This window comes from Mytilus trossulus, chromosome 2, assembly GCF_036588685.1.
Source record: "Mytilus trossulus isolate FHL-02 chromosome 2, PNRI_Mtr1.1.1.hap1, whole genome shotgun sequence".
Lineage (NCBI taxonomy): Eukaryota > Metazoa > Mollusca > Bivalvia > Mytilida > Mytilidae > Mytilus > Mytilus trossulus.
In genome coordinates this window covers 806,922-828,307 of record NC_086374.1, presented here as the reverse complement: position 1 = coordinate 828,307, position 21,386 = coordinate 806,922, and the positions used below count along the sequence as shown (strand labels likewise).

Here is a 21,386-nt window from a genome sequence, read left to right as displayed (position 1 = left end):
CAGTTTGGTTGTTTTCACACATCGTTAATGTTATTCATTCGTTTGAGTTGCTTCAACATTTGATTTTGGACTTTCCGTTTAAAATTCATTTTTTTTTGGTTATTTTACTAGGTTTAACCCACCACTTTTATTTCCCTTTAAAAGTGTCCTGTACCAAGTCAGGAAGATGGCCATTGTTATAATATTGTTCGTTTCTGTGTGTGTGTTGCATTTTAACGTTGAGTCGTTTCTGTTTTCTCTTATTTTTGAGATAAGACGTGGCACGGTACTTGTCTATCCTATATTCATGTATTTGGTTTTGATGTTATATTTGTTATTCTCGTGGTGTATTGTCTGTTGCTTGGTCCGTTTCTGTGTGCTGTTGCGTTTCGGTGTTGTGTCGTTGTTCTCCTCTTATATTTAATGCGTTTCCCTCGGTTTTGGTTTGTTGCCCCGATTTTGTTTTTTGTCCATGGATTTATGAGTTTTGAACAGCGGTATACTACTGTTGCCTTTATTTACTCTTTTCCCTCATAAATTTTCAAGTAAAAAGTTGATATGCAATAAATCAAGTTTTCTAATAGTTTACAATTTCAAGTTACTTACATAAAAAGTAATTTCCCAAAAATACTGAACTTGTAGGAATATGATCTCGAAAAGTCCTTAATCAAACAACAAAACATATCAAAACCGAATGGACAAGAACTGTCATATTCCTGACTTGGTAAAGGCATTTTCAATTGTAGAAAATGGGGGGTTAAACCTGATTTATAGCGCTCATCATCTCACTTTGATGACAGTCTCGTCAAATTCCGTTACATTTACAATGATGCGTTAACTAAACAGACACCATGAATAAAAAGTCAAAATATGGGTACAGCAGTCACCAGTACAACACTTTAACAGAACACAAACACATCTATCTACAAATACGTTCATTGATTCGCGTGTCTGACGTCAGAAAATTGTATACGTCACAAACATTTTTTTGTTCAATGTACATACAAACAATTTTAAAATTTCACATAGGCAATGTTATCAAACAGGGTTAAGAAGTCCAAAGAATGTAAGAATAAATTTCAGTATTAGACTGAGATTTAAAATAGTCCAAAATTTATATAGAACTTATAAGAATCCAACACGCATATAAATATCATATTGCAAAATCGAAAGCACAAACACATTAAACGAATGGATAACTACTGTCATATTCCTGACATGGTACAGACATTTTCGTATTGAGAAAATTTATTTAATTGATAGAGTTCTATTATCTAATTATTTTTTTTCACTACATACGAGTGGACAGTTTCATCATATACAATGTAAATATAAAGAGAAAATGTAGTATGATTGTCAATGAGACAAATTTCCACGAGAGACCAAAATGACACAGAAATTAACTATAGATCACCGTACGGCCTTCAACAATGAGCAAAACCCACGACGCATAGTCAGCTATAAACGGCCCCTGGATGACAATGTAAAAGAATTAAAACGAGAAAACTAACAGCCTTATTTAAATAGAAGCACTGTTTTATAAAACACCCAACCATTTAGAAAAAAATATAATGAATTAATCGTATATGTGATATAATATATTTTTACAAATAGATCCTGTTATAACTGAAAACAATATTGGTAATACTATTAAACTTGGAAAAACTTTTCTTTTTAAATCAGATAAAACTAAATGATTGAACAGTTCACTTATTTATATATAAAAACTGTGATACTACATACATTTATATGTAACCAATGGTTTATAACCTTAGTAATACTTGTACGACAAAAATACAAAAATAGAAAACAAAAGATCCAAAAATACAAGAAACAAAAAGAAACCTATGAATAGGATATTTATAACAATTAAATAAATTCATCATAGATACCAGGACTAAATTTAGTATATACGCCAGACGCGCGTTTCGTCTGCTGAAGACTCTTCAGTGACGATCGAATCCAAAAAAGTTTTAAATGCCAAAGTACGAAGTTGAAGAGCATTCAGAACCAAAAATCCTAAAATTGCCAAATACATTAGTAGATACATTCTTTATAGTATAATCTAATACTAAGATTACAACAATACATTCAACTGTCAATCAATGGAAACGACGCTCCTACCGGTCTTTGTCTATAGGGTACAAAAAAAATAACTGGTAAAAACCCATGTTCTAGGAAATAAGATATAGCATATGTATATATAGATGTTTGCTTTACAATCGGAGGGACTTTACATCTGAAACCCTCAAGGTAAGTTTTGTTGAGAAATTTTGAACGTAATTATAGTGGTCAATACTTCCGTGTAGACAAAGAATTATTATTGATATGGTCATGCATTTTTATTAACCTTTTGAAAAACCAGATTTTTTCAATCCATAACTAATTTTTAACCCAATAATACTTTTAAGGTGGCTCGGGTGTCTTCCTCCATCTTGGATTTTAAATAAGCAGATATCTTTGGTCTATATATTTGATGAAATGTGCAAATTTTGAGAGTTGTATGTAAATTATGTTAAAGACTTTTGATATAGATATAGAAAATTGTGTGTTTTAACATAACTTTAGTTGTAATTTTGTAAAAACGCCTTGTTTGTGTTTGATTAGATTTTTTCAAAACTTTGCCAAATAAGGGGAGATAACTCCGATAAAGTAAATTTTACAATAGAAAGTGTTATGAATTTACCTATTTCGATATGTAGCAAGAAAACAAGTTCGGTGACCCCATTTTTTCTTTTGTTTATTTTAAAGCATGTTATAAGAGCAATATTCTCACATTTTATCTTAAAGTTCTTATAGTACGTTTTCGTTTTATCACACAAAATTTAAATTTCCATGAATAATCTATACAAAATCTGACAATTTTGCGCAACCTGTAGCGTGAAAAAAAGTCCGGTGACCCATACTTTTTAATACAGTTTTTAAAAAAGCATGATAAAAGCTTTATCTTGACAAGTTATCAAAAAAGTCTGTCAGTTTTAATTAAGACGCCCCAGCCACCTTAACCTGTATTTGGAAAAAAAAACTCAATACTCTTCAACTTCGTACTTTTTGTTTTAACTTTTAAATTTTTCGTGCATTACTGATAAATCTTTTGTACACAAAACACACACGTCTGTTATATATTTTTTAAACTTGGGAGTTTAAAGTAAAATTATTTTCAGCGGACATTTTATATTTATATTATTTTAAGTGTTAATGGTTTTATTGAAATCGTTTAAAAAAAATAATTCTCAAAGCTTTTCAACATTGAAATTGTAACATACGATATAAATTTAGTACCTTGGGATACAACACGGCATATTTTGTTAATGGTGAACGAAATGGTAAAACATGCTACACGGAGAAACAACTGATCAATATGCTTGAGTTTTGATTGAATTTGGAGGTAGACTTTTGTTTAACAAATTATCGGCATCCATATAGAACTAACTGTGCTACTCTCCTTGCCGACCTATACTTATTTTTATATGAATTGGAGTTCCTTCATACAATTGTCAAAAATAATGAGATCAAAGAAGCCAGGTCATATTATTTTACATTCCGTTACTAATCTAAACTTTTCTGAATGGGTTCCATTAATAGAACTAGAAATTAAAGAAAGAACGGACACGGCTTCTTTGACCTTATTTCTAGACTTAAGGGGGCTCGCGGGTCTAAATATTTTTTTTAATTTTATATTGGATTTTGCTATATTTTTCTCTAAATGAACTTTATCTTATACCTAATAGAAAAATGAAATAAAAAATTGGGTCACCGTTCATTTACGCTCACAATATGCCTTCGAAAGAAGCAAACATTTTTGTTTATGACCTTTTTTTCTGTTGAACTAATAGGAGAAATAACGGTAATATCGAAATAAAAAAAAAGATCTAAATTACAGAAATCGCTTTAATTTTACAATTATTTAGTTTATGTACAGCTTATCAGAAAACAACAATAAAAAATATAAGTCACCGATGAGTTAAAAAAAGATATTTCAATTTTAATGCCAAAAACTGGCTTTTTTGCACCAAAGGGAGATAATTTGGAGCTTTTTCAATGATTTTTACATTTTAAAAGTCACCTGGAGCCAACACATATTGATTTTTTTGTAATGTTTTTTGTACCATATGATAAAGTAACAACTACGAAAGGTAATTAATAAAATTTGTAATGAAAAATAAATGTTTGATTTTTTTCTGAAAATTGTATACCCGCGAGCCTCCTTCAACCTCGAATTTGAATATCGAGGTATAAGTCTAAAAATAAAGTAAAAGAAGCGGTGTCCGTTGTTTCTTTAATTTCTAGTTCTATTCATTGAACCCATTCAGAAAAGTTTGGATCCATTCGACGTGACTCATTACTTGTACATATCGTCATTGTGTGGTATTGTTCTATGATATTTTTTGGTTTTTTTTTTGTCTTTCATTTTGTTTTAAGTTTGTCTATATGCCTTTTTATATTTCTTTGATACATATGACATGACTCTTAATCGTGTTTTAAATTGTTGTTAACGTGCTAATGTGCCTTGTCTGGATGCATTTTGTGCTTCTGTGGTAATTACTTGTTTGTTTTATAGTGATTAGGATTATAACACAATTTTGACTTCTATACCCGTATTTTTTATATTTGGTGGTGAAATATCGTATCATAGGTCCGACAATTTTCGAAATTTATATCACTTACAATGTGAAAATTGTTTCTAATAACTAGGGTTTCTTTCATGCTTGAACTGGTGTTGTTTTTAAATTTAAATGCTTTTCATGTTTATATTAGATGTTCTTGCCAACAGTTAAATCTTTTTATCGCTGCCCATGAGTGTTGTAAATACGAAAAAAAGGCGTATAGCGTAAAAGTGATAAGCCTGGTTATTTTAAAATCTGATATCTATGATGAGTTTATTTACAACCACTGGGTCGATGCCACTGCTGGTTGAGATTTATTTCCCCGAGAGTATCACCAGCCCAGTAGTCAGCACTTTTTGTGCTGACATGAATTATCCTTGATATGGTTATATTTATATATTAACTGTTTACAAAATTTTTGAAATACTAAGGCTTTTCTACCTCAGGCATAGATTGCCGTAGCTGATTTGGCAACACTTTTAGGAATTTTGATCCTCAATGCTCTTCAAGTTCGTACTTATTTTTGGCCTTTTAAACTTTTTTGGATTCGAACGCCACGGATTAGTCTTTTGTAGACGAAACGCGCGTCTGGCGTATATACAAAATTTAGTCCTGATATTTATGATTAGTCTATTTTCAATATGATGTTTTTTTCCATTATCGTAAGTTTTATCATGTCCGGGGTTTTTTTTCTTCTTTTTTTTTAATAAATGTTTTTGTTATCAAGATATATAATCCGAATCCGTATTTAAACCACTCATTTTCATTCTTAGAACAATATGCATTTTGATATTAATTCTCATGTTGTGACAGATCTGCTGTAAATTTGATATCTGTAATCCTGATCTAGAACCTTTTTGGATTCTCAATTAGCTACTATTTGTCATTTAATAAAACACATCATACTTTTCTCTACAATAAAGATTTAAAATCTTAAATATGAAACACATTTGATATAGTCAAGAGTTTGATATTGTCTGTTGAAGGACTTCCAAATGTTTTTAAATATACATTGTAGCGAATACTTTCCACATGGGTAATGCCTATTGAATGTAAAACATTGCTATTTTCAATTGATTCAGTTAAAATATCAAATATCAAAATACTTAAGAGTTGAAAAGCCAATTATTATTTCAAACGACAAGGAATGCAAATTTTCTGAATAACTTCAGTAATTCGAATAAACAAGTGGGCGTAATGGACAATATCATAATAGCTATCTAAGGGATAAACTATCCTTTTGTTTGTATTTCTTAGAACTGATTAAAAAAAGTTCCTCGTAATATGTAGATACTGACTGCTATGAATTTTTTCCACGGATAGCAACTAAATTGACTGACACATTTAATAAGCCTTTGTCCAACCAAATCACTAAATAGTATTTATACAGACCAAAGCTCAAACAATGGCATTGTATAGACGTGTCGATGTGAACCGTAGTGCATGATCAAACATCCTTACAAACATGACAAACGAGGCTGGTAAACATATCAAGTTTTGCTAAATGAATTATATACTTACGAAATATTTATTTCGGGACCATATTTTCTATATTAAAACTGTAAGATGAAGGACGCCTCCGGGTGCGGGAATTTCTCGCTACATTGAAGACCTGTTAGTGACCTTCTGCTGTTGTGTTTTTTTATTTTGGTCGGGTTGTTGTCTCTTTGACACATTCCCCATTTCCATTCTCAATTTTACTGGTAATGATTATAACATTAATTACATGGAACCTGTTTCAACTGACCGAGTTAGTTTGATGACGTAATTCTCAGTAAATATATGTGTGATTTAATGTTAAAATCCTTTCTTAACATATAGAAAAACCTACTGAAATAATATTTATATGAATAAAACATAGTGTTTCGAATGCATCATGGTATACTAGTAATGACAGTAATATGAAGTTGAATAAAATATTAAAATTTAAATGTATTAGTTAGTAGATATAGGAAGATGTGGTGTGAGTGCCAATGAGACAACTCTCCATCCAAATAACAATTTAAAAATTAAACCATTATAGGTTAAAGTACGGCCTTCAACACGGAGCCTTGGCTCACACCGAACAACAAGCTATAAAGGGCCCCAAAATTACTAGTGTAAAACCATTCAAACGGGAAAACCAACGGTAGACATATATTTAAAATAAAACGATTGTAACATATATATAATATTGGTTCATATTGATTTTTCCAAGAAGAAAAGTATATAGAAGATGGAGCTGCAGTTTGGGTGTTTTCTGGTGCTATTGATGATGTGTCAGTTTGGATGCCATGCTGCAAATTATCAAGAAAAAGTACAGGTCTGATTCTTATATTCTGAACCATAGGAGAATTTCAACCCTTCTCACATGTCATATAAATGTGTATGTCTGACTTGGGAGTTTGACATACTTTCTCTTTCTCTCATTTCACAGAAACATGAGTTGGAATCATGCAGTGGCGAGAACAAAAAAAACTATTTGTAACTATTTTTTTTATACCGTCTGTGTGTATTATTGGGCTATTGGGCCTTAAATGGTATAATTGAATTAGCTTTGTATGTTTTGTAATACACATCTAAAGATCCAATTCGTAAGTTGAATGTTCAAATATTTTAACCTGTTATGTTTGTTTGCTTTGCTAAAAAAAATGTTGCCAATGTAATGGAATTCTATGCCGCTGTCATACAAGTAAAATATTTTTCTGGCTATAAAACCAGGTTTTATCGACCATTTTCTATTTCTGGAAATTAGTTAGTTTCGTTTCGTTTGATATATTTGAGATTTTGACTTTGCCATATGATAATTATCCGTTTTGAAATTTATCCTTGGAGTTCTTTTTTTTTATATTTAACTTTTTGAGCCTCTATCTTTGACGAATAATGTATACTAATTCATAATTATATTGGCATCTTTTAGTTCATAATATATAGATCCATATGACCCTCATGGGATAGACATTAAAGTATTTAAAGTCCCTTTCCGATCCAAACACTATTTATAAAACAGACAAGTGCTGATTAGAAAGCTTTCGTAGACAAGCAAATGTTATACTTTCCCAGTGAAAAAAACTCTTCTGAGGATTTGACCTGGTGTAGGCATTAGAGCCTCATTATGTACATGGTATGTTCATGTTTATAAGTTCGAGAGATGACTGAATTCTGTGTGTACAGAGGATTTTTAGTCGATTGAATAAAGGCAACAATAGTTTACCGATGTTCAATTCTCACCAATTAAAAAATCAAATCAAGGGAAGACATAAAAACTGAGGAAATCACATGAACTCTTAAAGTAGTGAGACTGTGAAAACAGATTAAAACTGATATGAAATAAATTCTCAAAATACACATAATATGTATCTGATTACTTCGGTTTCTATTACCTTTGTTTTATTACAATGTGGTTGATACCATAACCTGTATTACTCGTCAACGTTAGCCGTGTAGATATGTTTGATATACGGCACTAAGCAAAGCAACGGCATGTGGGTTCCGGTTTAAAAAAAAAAGAGTGGCGAAATATATCAGTGACATGCAAACTCATAGATGGAGAATAAACAGACAAACAGACACAGTAATGGATAAAAAAGATAAAAGAAAAATAGACAAACAAAACTACACAAGACACTACATAGAAAGCAAAAGACTAAGCAACACGAAACCCATCAACAACTGGTGGTGATTTAAACTATCTATTCTTTGATACTTCTATTTATTTATTTGAATCTTTCAATGATATTTGATTGAAGATAACTAGAAGGCATTTAAATTCTGGATTCGTTTCAGAGTTTTGAAGAAAAGGTTTTTGCCCATGTTGCTAATTTTACCCCAGCGTTTGCAAAAAGTACTTTGGAAGATCGAATGTATGATTTAAACACTCGTTTTCTGTCAATACTCATTAACAAAGTAGTGAAAGATGATGCAAAAATATGGAGCAAACTTGAAGCAGAGAGGAGGTCATACAGTGAAGCAATTGAAAGCCTTAAGACTGAGTATCATGAAGAAATTCAAACGGTAGATAGACTCCAAAGCGAGGTCATCACTCTAGAGACGCAAACTATAAGATTGAAGGAAAGGTGTGAGAAACTAAATGATATTTATTTTGTTTGTGACTTAAATTTTAGGATGATACTGTTGTTGTTTTTAATTTCAGAGATTCAAAGGAGGACATCAAATATAGGAATTGTAATATTCAACCCTTTTAAACTCTGAGTTCTACTTACGTCGAAGACTTTAAGACAAAAAAGTTCTTTGGGTTATAAAGATCTACAAAAAATCAAGCGTCACTGAGGAGTCTTTTGTAGACAAAACGCGCGTCTGGCGTAAACATAAAATTTCAATCCTGGTTTCTATCTTTGATGAGTTTATTCCAATCAATAGTTATAGAAACTTTTTTGCATTTGAAAAATTTTAAACTGCAACAATTAACAGAAAGTGGGCTATGTCACAGATTTTTTGTAAAATTTTGATAAAATAAACCGTAACTGAAAATAAAAACAATAATGCATTTATCTATTTTATTATCTTATATTTTATTGAATAAAATATTTCAAAATAAGTGAATATTTGTATAAAAGTCACATAAAATCCGAAAACATCGCTCTAAAAGTTGTCTTTATATCCGCGATTTCGAATTCATAGATTTCTCTAAAATCCCTATACGATGTATTATTTAAGTTTACGCTTTACCATATATTACCTTAGCTGTATTTGGCAAAACTTTTAGGGATTTTGGTCCTCAATGCTGATGAGTCTTTTGTAGACGAAACGCGCGTCTGACGTATATACTAAATTTAGTCCTGGTATTAATGATGAGTTTATTTACAACCACTGGGTCGATGTCACTGTTTACAAATGTTTGAATTTTTGGAAATACTAAGGCTTTTCTAACTCAGGCATAGATTATCTTAGCTGTATTTGGCAAGACTTTTAGAAATTTTGGTCCTCAATGCCCTTCAACTTCGTACTTTATTTGGCTTTTTTAACTTTTTTGGATTCGAGCGTCACTGATGAGTCTTCTGTAGACAAAACGCGCGTCTGACGAATATACTAAATTTATTCCTGGTATTTATGATGAGTTTATTTACAACCACTTGGTCGATGTCACTGCTGGTGGAGATTTATTTCCCCGAAGGTATCACAAGCCCATTAGTCAGCACTTTTTGTGCTGACATGAATTGTCTTTGATATGGTTATATTTATAAATTTACTGTTTACAAATGTTTGACGTCTGGCGTATATACTAAATTTAGTCCTGGTATTTATGATGAGTTTATTTAATGATGATACATAATATAAGGGTCCAAAACTGAACATTGGAACAAATGCAGATATGGTCAAATTATTGACTTGCAATCCTGCTTTGTCTCTGATTAGTAACTTTCCATTTTGAATTTTTCTCGGCGTTCAGTATTTTTGCGATTTACTTTTTTTCTTGTAGGTGGTAGTTTATGAATTCTTTATTGTATTTATTGCAGTGGTGAAGATTTCAAATCTAAGTACCAACACATGTTGGACAACTATATGAAGCAATCCGAGACTGTCAATGAACTTGAATTAAAACTACGAAACACGCAGCAAACACTTGAGCAGAGAACACAAGAATATGTTGAAGTGGAAGAAAAAAATACCGCATTAAGAGAGGCAAGTTGTCAAATTGAATCATATATATATATTAAAAAGCCGATATGTCATGTTAACATGAATCTCCAGAGGTACTTCAACAGCATGAATGTGTGTAATTTGAATTAATGTAGACAATTTTAAACCAATCTGAGGGCTAAGATGTTGTGAGAATGCACAAAATTTTGAAAATAAAGTTAATTTTGTTGTTTTTTATTTGGTCGGGTTGTTGTCTCTTTGACACATTCCCCATTTCCATTCTTAATTTTATTAATGAATTTCGTATACGTTTCGTTAATGATAGTTTTAAAAGCCGAAAATTTTCTGAAATAGGATCGCAATTTTAGACAATAAACATCTTCTAAGAGAAGAGTTGCGATTAAATCAACACTGTGTTACACAAATCTGGATTACAAGCTGATAAACTATGGGAACAAAAAATCTAAGTACCAACACATGTTGGACAACTATATGAAGCAATCCGAAACTGTCAATGAACTTGAATTAAAACTGCGAAACACACAACAAACACTTGAGCAGAGAACACAAGAATATGTTGAAGTGGAAGAAAAAAATACCGCATTAAGAGAGGCAAGTTGTCAATTGAATTATATGTATATATATTAAAAACCCGATATGTCACTCAAGAGGTGAACTTTAACAGCATGAATGTGTGTAATTTGAATTTATGTAGACTATTTTGAACCAATCTGAGGCCTTGTTGAAGATGTTGTGAGGATGCACAAAATTTTCTGTAATAGGATCGCAGTTTAATGAATATCAATAATGTGGTCATTTTTATAAATTTTTTGTTTACAAAACTTTGAATTTTTCGAAAAACTAAGAATTTTCTTATCCCAGGCATAGATTTCCTTAGCCGTATTTGGCACTATTTTTTGGGATTTTGGATCCTCAATGCTCTTCAACTTTGTATTTGTTTGGTTTTATAAATATGTTGATTTGAGCGGCACTGGTAAGTCTTATGTAGATGAAACGCGCGTCTGGCGTACTAAATTATAATCCTGGTACCTTTGATAACTATTTTAGACAATAAAAGTTGCGATTCATTCAACACTGTGTTACACAAAGTTGAATTACAAGCTGATAAACTATGTGAACACAATACTGTTCAACGGTTATTTCTTACTATCTATTATATTTTAGAAGTACTATAGGCAAGAGACTACCACCAAAATAACTGAAAAGAGAATGGAGACATGTGAACGGAAGCTTAAGGTTGGTTTTTGATAAGACTTTTCGGATTTTAAAAGCATGTTAATTCAAAATACGCGTGACAAAGGATTTTACTATTTTGAACGTGAAAAATAGTTTCTTAATTTATTAACGGAAAATTTGTTAAAAGTTTGACACAAATCAAGCCAGAACAGAATACAGTTGATGGTCTCATTATGACTAACGTTTCACTAGCACTTTTTTCGACTGAGTGCTTTTTAAGGATGACAACACTTCATTAATTGCGTACGACCAAAGTGTTTTCCTTGATTTAATCACATATATATTAGAAACTGTCAAACCCAAACCCAAAGCCAATGATGGAGAAGATTTAAACACGTTAAAAACTATTTGACCAAAATGGACACCAAATGAGAGAAATACATTTGAAAATTATGTAATTTCAAATTAAGACGTCCATATAGTTATTGAAGTGAATTACTAAAATAATTCACATTTAAGCAACAATAAATTTACCGATGTTCAAAATTCATTAGTTGACTTTAAAATTATAACTAGGTAATAATAAATGAACAATCGGAAAAAATGAAAGCAAAGAGACATGTTGCATTGACTTGTTAAGCGTCTCTTGTAATGCGTGCATCCTGCTTCATACATCTTTCCCATATAAAGATGTGTGTAATTAATGTTCTTTTCTTTAAATATTAAAGTTTTTTAACATATTTGTTAGCTATTCGAATCTGTTCGGGTACAAGCGGGGACTGCGGAAGAATTTATAGAAGTGTCCCTGAGAGATGTTTCAAGATTGATTTTCAATATGCAATCTACATTCTGGACGAAAGTACAAAACTACTTTACAAAGCTAGAAGCAGAATTTAAAACTGAAGTAAGTAACAGTTTTTTTTAGAGTAAATTATAACTACAATTTTTTTCAAGTATTTGCATCACACAATTAGGCCCTTTGCATCTAAGAAAAGTACAATGTAAAGAAAGATATTTTTTTACCTAACTCCAAGGAAAATTAAAGACTTAAGTGCCTTATCGAATGGCAAAATCAAAACCTCAAATGTATACACATCAATTTACAAAAGATTAAGACAAATTGCTGTTAGCAAAAACTTATAGCATTGGATAACTAGATAAAGTGATATATAAATGTATATGTCTTGTGCGCAATGTACAGTGTGTATGACCTTACTCCGGGACTCCAACAATACAATGAAATTGGAAATGACAAAGTTTTCGTATTCCCCAAACTAAACAAAATAACCGGTAATAATGAATGAATTCTGATGTAAACATAACGTTTTTTTTAACATGATATCAAAAGAAATATCTCTTTAAACCTATTTGTTAAAATTCTTATTTAGTCTGTGATTAAACAAAGTGAAGGAAACAAACCTTGTAATTTACAGGTAACTAAGGTAAAGAAGATCGAGTATTCCAAGTATGATAAACTCGTCATAGAGCAGAAAGAAGAATTTGAGAGACAGGTAAATGTAGCCAATATTTAATTTATTTAAATTACTAATGCCCTATTTCCAAAACTTAATAAAAATAAGTTGTAGTTTATAACTAATTACATTTGAAACCAGAAACCACGTAGAAGAAACCAACTTTAGGTCACGCCTTCAACATAAGTTTAACCAATACCGTATTTGAAATCAATAAGAGACCCCCGACATGACAAATGTAAAGCAAATCAGAGAATAAAACTTAAGACCTGATTTACGTACACATAGTAACATACAAATGATATACATAAATGCATGACCACCAATGATTTACAATCTACTGACTTTGGAAATACAGACTTCTTAAAAAAAAAAGTGTGATCAACCATTATCAACCAAAAGAACGAGGTATTGGTGATCCTGCAACAACACATCACAGGAAAACATATAGACTCATCAGATCAAAACACAACACACAAATAAATCACAAAACAACTTAACACACATATCTGAGCAAACTGGCCGATACTTAAAGCTAGTTCAAAGCCAGATGAAGTAGCATAGAAGACTTATTTACCAGGAGCCTTTTGTCTTTGTTAGTCAAGTTAGTTTGATATTTAATTTTAGTTCATTTATATGTTTTGGAGTTGAGTATGATGTCCATTTTTACTGGTCAAATACACATTTTTGTCAGCACTGGGTTGCTCTGTTTGATGGAATGAAGGAATGACAAACACATACATGTATGAATTGAAAACTGTCATTTATTATCAAAATGACAAATAATTGACAAAATGATATGGAAAGTTGTATCATTTGCAGTCATACTACATTTTCTTTTGGTATGTATGAACTTCCAAATAAAAACGACGGGTGATACACGTCCAGTAGGGTCTGCTGACCTTCATAGAGTACCTGAGACCACCTAGGTTTTTAATGGATTCGCGCTGCTCAGTCTTTTGTTTATCTGTTTCGTTTTACACTGTTGTTTATAAATATAAAAAGATGTGGTATGAGTGCCAATGAGACAACTCTTCATCCAAGTCACAATTAAGTAAACGTTAACAATTATATGTCTTCTTGACGCTTTCGACTGATTACTTTGATAGATCATTGTGTATCTGTTGCTATCTAAAGTAGCAGAAACACAAAAATTAGGGAACCGCATAAATTCAAAAACAAATAGTGTTTCTGAGCATTTTGATTGTCTTCATATCTGTTTCCCATGTACAAGCGTGTTTAAAGGTGCTGTCTCGAGCATTATGTTTGAAAATAGTCATTGACCTTTTACTTCAATGACACTAGATTGGTCAAATTACTTCATTTCAATATGGTCTATTGATGTCAATAGATATACGGTTCCAAGTTTACTACACCAGATGTGTATGTAATGATCAATGTATCTATAGCTATGCCTATTTCTAAAAAGTTTTATAACTTTCAACTTAAATCTTAATTTTGAAAAAAAATTAGAAAATTTGTATATTTTATGGACGCCATCACGAATTTCTTGACCGTTATGAATAACCGTTTCACAGATATTTTCACAGATATGTTCCTCACATGCTCCTTCCCTTTTCACGAATGTGACCTACCGAATTAGACTATTTACCCGATTTGTAATAAGATGAGAAACACGACAGGTACCACATGTGAAGCACAATCTGCTTACACTTCCGGAGCACTGAGATCACCTACAGTTTTTGGTGGGGTTCGTGTTGCTGTGTCTTTAGTTTTAAAAGTTGTGTATTGTGTATTACTATTTGTCTTTTTCTTTGTTAGCTATGGCGTTGTCAGTTTATTTCGATCTATGAGTTTGAATATTGCTTTGATATTTTCGAACCTCTTTTGAAAATATTAGAAACCTGTCAAATTTGAGGTGCTATTGCAAATATCTTAATCTCCAAGAATATTAAATTTTTTTTAAGATAAGTATTGTCTACAAAGAAAAACAGGAAGATTCTAGAACAATTTCCAAACTGAAAGAAGAAAGAATTATGCTCCAAGAGAAACTAGCCATAGTTAAAGTTCAAATTGAGGCAAGTATCTATTTAATGCGCACGGAGTTATTTATCTGCCTCACACAAAGATAGAAGCATTACAATATTAACCACTTTAATTTAACTTTGTTTAATTCCATCTTACATTAACAGTTACTTCTTTTCTACTGATAACGACTGTGTCCTTTTATTTTTACGTATTTACATAATCAAAGACAAATGCAAAACAATACATATTTGAGCTACTTAAACTAGAAATCTAGTTGGTGCATATCACTTTAAAACATAATAGTACAAACTTGTAAGGAAATATAAATTAAATACAAAATGCGTTTCTGAAAATTAGAAGAGTCAACCATTGAATATATTGAGACCATAAGAACCTGAATGGCTTCTGCAAAACTGCCAAAACCATCTGAATTCTCATTATTGTTAGTTTATTACAAAATTTATGAACTGAAATTTGAATCGTTTAAAATTTTATTTAGTAATTTCATTATTTTTATCAACAGGAATACAAGTCAAAAGTAGAGTTAACTTCAGGACAAACAACCGCTTATGACATAGTACTGAATGTGAGACGCGAGGAAGACGAAGGAATGCTTGAACAAGTTAACTTTTATGAAGTTTTAACAGACTTAGCTGAAGAAGAGTATGTTATATTGTTTCATAAGAACATTTCATTTCATACGCATACATTTCCTTTGACATACTGTTAACTTCTTAAGTTATGAGGATCCTGTCTTCTATTTAAATACTGTTTAGGTTTTCGATTATTATCGTTTTTTACTGAACAAAGGAGATTTTTTTATGGAGATTCTCATAACTACATTTCTGTTTAAGCGCCGTGCTGGTACGATATGCCATCGTTGCAGTCTCTTTTTTATGTACATTAAATGTCACCAGAAAAACTAAGGGTTTACTACTTTTCAGTTTCGATAAGTGTAGTTTAAAAAAGTAAAATCATAAAAATACCGAAGCCTAGGAAAATTCAAAACGGAAAGTTCCTAATCAAATGGCCGAGTCAGGATTGTGACAGTTGTCGTCCATTCGTTTTATTTGTCTGGAATTTATTTTGCCATTTGATTAGGGACTTTCCTTTTTGAATTTTCCTCGGCTTGCGGTATTTGTTTGATTTACTTTTTTTGTACGACAGTCACATTGAAAAAACATCCATTATATTGACAAAGACGTGTTAAGAAAACAAACAAACATAAGAGGAAAATATGTCCAAATTGGGGTACAGCAGTCAACATTGTGTTATAGTCTTAATAACTATAAAAGCAGAGAAATATGTAACAAAGAAACACTAAATGGCATATACACAAAGCAAATCAGTAAAAATAAAAAATAAAACACAGAGTACAAAAATGTATCATAGCACAGCAACACAATGACGGGATGTATAAGTATACGATTGTTACTTCTACATATCTTACTCAAATTGATACTACTTCCTTACTGGTAGAAACCTGTATGGTGTTTGTGTACGTGTTTTTGAACAGTCTTTTCCACAGTTTTTGAAAAGTTAGCTTTAAGTAATAATCAATCCCACTACAAATTCATTCTTATCATTTGAACAATTTCATTTCAGTAACAACCAATGCTACAATGCATAATCTCGATCAGTTTGAAGCTGACATTCTTTAAATGAATACATGCATACTGTCAATATAGTTATATGTATCCCATATTTTTTTTTCTATTTGTGTACTTTGAACTATAATGCCATATACAAAGTCCTTCTTACATTCCTTTTTCCTTCTGTTTTTCAAACCAACTATGATTACCAAGTGAAATGACCATCATTGAATTATGATTTCAGGGAAAGCCAATTGACAGCAGAAAAAATGACAATGAGATGGGAAGATTTGAAGACGTGGTTTAGTCAAGGTATGATGTTTTTAATTATTTTTTACAGTGTTATTCAATAACACGTGCATTTAATTGTAAAGTGACTTCAAGACTTGTATAGCACATTGAAATACTATTCAGTGTATTTTTTCTATCTATTTTAAGAGATCAACATTATCTTTATCGATGATTCGACTAAGTTGTAAAATATGACAGTTGTTATCCATTCGTTTAATGTGTTTGAGCTTTTGGTTTTTTCCTTATGGACATTTCGTTTAGAATTTTCCATGGAGTTTTGTATTTTTGTGATTTTACTTTTTACAAATTAGATTTTACTATTCTGATGACTGATTGTTAAAATTAGGGTATACAAATAAGTACATGTGGTGTAGTTGTCAATGATACACATATATATTGTAGTTTAAATAAAGTGAATAAAAGCTACTATTATAGGCAACCGTGGGGTCTTCAACTATGCAAATAAATAGATAATACAATACATGTTTTAATAGTCAACGAGTATGCAACATTTTAATCTGTAAGGTTTTGTACAAACATGACCAATGGTACGGGTGGAGCACGATGGGCTTATCCTTCTTGAAAAACTGAGATAACCACCAGTTTTTGTTGGGGTTCATGTTGCTCGGTTTAGTCTCTAGTTAACAATGTTGTGCGTGTGCACTGTTTTTTTCTTGTCTGTTTGTCTAGACAGTTGTTCAATTTGTTTTTGGTCACGACTTTTTCAGTTTATTTTTTTAATTTCGAGTTTGAATCTTTCATATATATATAGGCACCTTTTATGGGAAATCATTGAAAACCATACCCCATCTCCTTATTTCTAATAAAACAAAAATGTATTTTTTTGTAAAGGTTTTATTTCAATACAATTTGTATAAAACTAGTTTTCAATGATTTCATTATCTCATTGAATCACATGATGTATAGAATTGCTGCTATAGGTCACTGTACGACCTTCAGAAATGGGTAAAAACCGTGAAATTAAATATAAAATGTGCATTGAAGTTACAAGATGCCAAAACAATTCAAACGAGAAAACCGATTCATATAATGACTAATCATAAAAGAAAACTCATTGATATGTATTTCTGTAACTACACTGTTCATACAATGTTCAAATATTTTTAAAAACCACTATGGTTTTTGTATCGCAGGTATCGATTTTCATAGTCGTTTTTAAACAATGGTATACTACTGTTGCGTTTATTTGAACAAAACTTCCAAATTTTTCAAAAATAGTGCTCTTCAACTTTGTAACATTTGAATGGGCTTTTGCATTCAGACGTAACAAATGTAAATGCTTGGTATTTTTTGTAGATCCACCAGAATACATAAGAAAAAGACTTGAATCAGCCAAAACTTTACTGGACAACCCTACGACAGTACAGGAGGCTGATTGGGAATCTTCTCAGGCTCAGGTAAGTAAAACCATGATGCTCAGACAAAACTTTAAATAAAAGTTTGTTATATAAAAGTTTTTTAGTTGTTTTAGCCGAATATTTACAAGATATCAAGGGTTTGTTTTGACGGGGTTCGATAGACCAAGCACTCTACACTCTATGTTTTCTGAAATAAAAGGAACGGTTTAAATGTGAATATACGATTTTAATAAATTGTCACTTTATCATACAAGGTAAGCATACAAATATCGATAGAACATTCAAAACCATCAGTTGGATAATTAGACAAATGCTGTGTCATTAATTGTTGATTTGTGTACTTTGATAAGGACTCTTTTATTGTATCATTGAAATGACTTATATTATTTTATATCGTATTAAAAATAAGATAAAAGGAAAAATGTAAAATCAAATCGTTTACGGTGATATAACTTTAGTGCAACAAATGGCATTCGTCAGTGTCGTGTTCTTTCAATTTTCATTTTTCTCTGAACGACACATTTGCCAGTACAAAAGTAAAACACATTGCCTGATTGTTCTAAAAGTTTTCATGATATAAAACAATTTGTTTGTAAGGTGTTTACCAGCCTAAACTCACATGTATTTTTTTTATTTTCAGGAAAGCCTAGATCAGCAAATATAAATGGAAGGCACGGACCTCGAATAAAAAAATGTGATTAGTAAAACTTTCTTTTTTATATTTATATTGTTTCCCCTTTTTTTAAGTTATTGAAATTATTTCAATTACAATAAATATATTACTATCATTGAATCATTCATATTGGTTATAAAAAGAAGTAATTGTGGAAGGAAGACATGGTTGGTCATTATTTAGAATTAAGAAATTACACACAAACTAAGATTCTTACAAAGGATGAGTTTACTTGGAATCTAGGTTATTTCTGTCATAAAGCTCTAAATGTATTTAGATACGTTGATGTGCATGACTTCTAAATGTTTGTGTTTTTTAAAAGCTTTCATGATAACGGTCCTTGGACGGAATAAATAGATGAAGTGCTAGTTTTATTTAGTTTATTTATGCTTTGGTGTTGTTTAAAAAGTTAGACTGCTCATTATTTTGCCAACTTATAAAACTGTTAGAAACAAAAATATCACAGAAAAAGCTGTTTGATTTATATATATTTCTCCGATAAAATCAAAAACTGTACCTCACATATGAACACATATGAAAATACAAAAAAAATTGGTATATATAAATATTTCAAGGATACAAATACTGATACATAAACCAAGTACGACTTATAGTTATGTATTTTCAGGAAAGCCTAGGCCAGCAAGTAACGTAAATGAACAGCAAGATCAAATTTGTGAAAGGCAAAACAAAAAGCTAGCAGAAACTCAATGGAGATATGTTATCAGTCTTATTCTCTTTTTTATATTTTTAATTTTTCGCCCTTGTTCGAGAGTTTGATAAAGAGAATTATGACTTATCTTTGTAAAACCATTGTAAATTGTGTGTCTTATTTATGCAACATTGTTATTCATCTATAATGTAATCAGACTGTGAAGCCACCTAATGTTATGGCAAAGCTACAGTATAGCCTGTGACTTCCTCTTAGTAATGTCCACCCTCTTGCATGGTCAACATCCAATGGTGGACATTTATTGGGGTATTCAATCTTGAGATGTTGGCCATTTATTGGGGGTCATAAATCATAAGTATATTTTTTATGTAATTATGTTAAAATCAATCAGGGTTGAAGTTTTCAGCTGGTATGTTTCATTAAAATTTACCTGTACAGGTAACATGGTTTCTTTTAAAATTGACATTTCACCTTTTTTGGAAAATGTAGAATAAAATATTGTTTTAGTCTGTTAATTTATTATTATTTTTTTGTCTAGGAATTTTTGATTTTTAATTTTTTTTTTTAATGTTTTTATTTTAATGTGTTTTTTTTATTATTATTTGTGTATGTTTTGTTTCTTATTCTTTTAATTTCTTCTTAGTAAGAATCTTGAGAAGAAATGGCAAAAAAATAAAGATAGAGTTATTGACTAGCATTTGAAATAAACAAGACTTTTAATAATTGTTTTTTAAGTAAAGGTTTATATAAATGTACATGATGTACATTGTATTCAATTATTTGTTAACATTATTAAATGAGTTATTACTATTAATAATAACTAATAATCATGCAAGTGATATTTTAAATAAAAAAAATGAAAGTAACTAAACTATTTGGTTTCTTAACAAAATAAGATGATCAATATCAATCCTTTTACAATAAATTTTGATAACATCTAATATTATTCAGGAAAACTACAAGGACCATTATATGGTTTAGGAAAAAACTGATTTTGTTTATCTTAATTTTATTCAAATCTCAAAACAAGAGTTGCGATCAAACAATCACTGAAAAGATTTATTTTCCAAATGTCCATCTAGTTGTCATCAAATTTTGATAAATGTTCATTACAAATGCTAATCATAATGAAAAATGTTCTTATATATCTGAATCAAGTGAATCTTATGAAAAGAAATTGTCTTGAAACTTATTAAATATGTTATCTTCAGTTTGGTTAATTTCTATCAAATTTGTCTCCAAAAAAAAAAGTGCACTTCTAAAGATGGTGACACTTTAATGGTCTATTAATTAAATCATTTGTTTCAGTGTATTATATTGTCAATAGTGCTGTATTGACATGATACATATTATTGGTAAACATTTACAAAGAATATTTCGATCAACCTAGGCCTTTTAGATAAAGTTAATAATTGCAGGGACTTGAATGAATTAAGACTTTTAAAGTCCTGAATAAAAAATGAATTTAAAGAAAAATCTAAAAAATAAAAACTTTTGATAAAAACTGTAAACTTGATTGTGTCAATAGGTATAGAATTTTTGGTCATAATTTAGAAATAAAAAATAGTGGACAATATAAAATTCCTAAAAGGATAGAATGTGTAAACTGTGCCTCTTGTAGGTCAATAAAGAACACATATTCCTTGATTGTAAAATTAACAGAACAACTTTGAAATAATCCATTTGAAAATTATTTACCTTCTCATTATAATGTCTCTAACCCAAGCACTAAAAGTAAAAGAAATGCTTAACCTCTAAAACATGGATCATGTTATTATCAAATTTTGTTGTAATGAATATTTCTAATACTTATTAATATTTTATTCAATAAAGAAATAATGAATTGCCTAAATTTTATTTAGTGTATGAGTCCTAAAGACAATCTTTATCATTTGGTAAATAATATTGAATGCAGATCAGTCTATCTACAATAATAAACCATTTTGATTTTAGA

At 30.5% G+C, this 21,386-nt stretch overlaps 2 protein-coding genes across 2 annotated transcripts; both read left to right on the top strand.

Annotated features, from left to right (window-relative positions):
* The first annotated feature begins 2,138 nt into the window (after positions 1-2,138).
* LOC134708643 (uncharacterized) lies at positions 2,139-10,316 on the top strand. Its single transcript, XM_063569289.1, has 4 exons — positions 2,139-2,232; positions 6,787-6,888; positions 8,352-8,641; positions 10,043-10,316. Exons 2-4 carry the CDS (start codon positions 6,802-6,804, stop codon positions 10,314-10,316), a joined length of 651 nt encoding a protein of 216 aa, XP_063425359.1. The 5' UTR covers positions 2,139-2,232; positions 6,787-6,801.
* A 315-nt stretch (positions 10,317-10,631) lies between these two features.
* Positions 10,632-20,927, top strand: LOC134706195 (uncharacterized). The gene is made up of 10 exons (XM_063564911.1): positions 10,632-10,778; positions 11,352-11,423; positions 12,112-12,267; positions 12,797-12,874; positions 14,764-14,874; positions 15,348-15,487; positions 16,661-16,728; positions 18,025-18,125; positions 18,727-18,780; positions 19,388-20,927. The coding sequence occupies exons 1-9, from the start codon at positions 10,644-10,646 to the stop codon at positions 18,748-18,750; spliced, it is 885 nt and encodes a 294-aa protein (XP_063420981.1). The 5' UTR covers positions 10,632-10,643; the 3' UTR covers positions 18,751-18,780; positions 19,388-20,927.
* The last annotated feature ends 459 nt before the right edge of the window (positions 20,928-21,386 follow it).

What these genes read in the sequence shown, in the direction of transcription:
- LOC134708643 (XM_063569289.1), top strand. Translation starts at nt 6,802, where the DNA reads ATGGAGCTGCAGTTTGGGTGTTTTCTGGTGCTATTGATGATGTGTCAG. An exon ending in ATTATCAAGAAAAAGTACAG is followed by an intron (nt 6,889 to 8,351) that starts GTCTGATTCTTA and finishes GATTCGTTTCAG; the next exon opens with AGTTTTGAAGAAAAGGTTTT. An exon ending in ACTATAAGATTGAAGGAAAG is followed by an intron (nt 8,642 to 10,042) that starts GTGTGAGAAACT and finishes TATTTATTGCAG; the next exon opens with TGGTGAAGATTTCAAATCTA.
- LOC134706195 (XM_063564911.1), top strand. Translation starts at nt 10,644, where the DNA reads ATGTTGGACAACTATATGAAGCAATCCGAAACTGTCAATGAACTTGAA. An exon ending in CATGTGAACGGAAGCTTAAG is followed by an intron (nt 11,424 to 12,111) that starts GTTGGTTTTTGA and finishes CATATTTGTTAG; the next exon opens with CTATTCGAATCTGTTCGGGT. An exon ending in ACAGACTTAGCTGAAGAAGA is followed by an intron (nt 15,488 to 16,660) that starts GTATGTTATATT and finishes TTATGATTTCAG; the next exon opens with GGAAAGCCAATTGACAGCAG.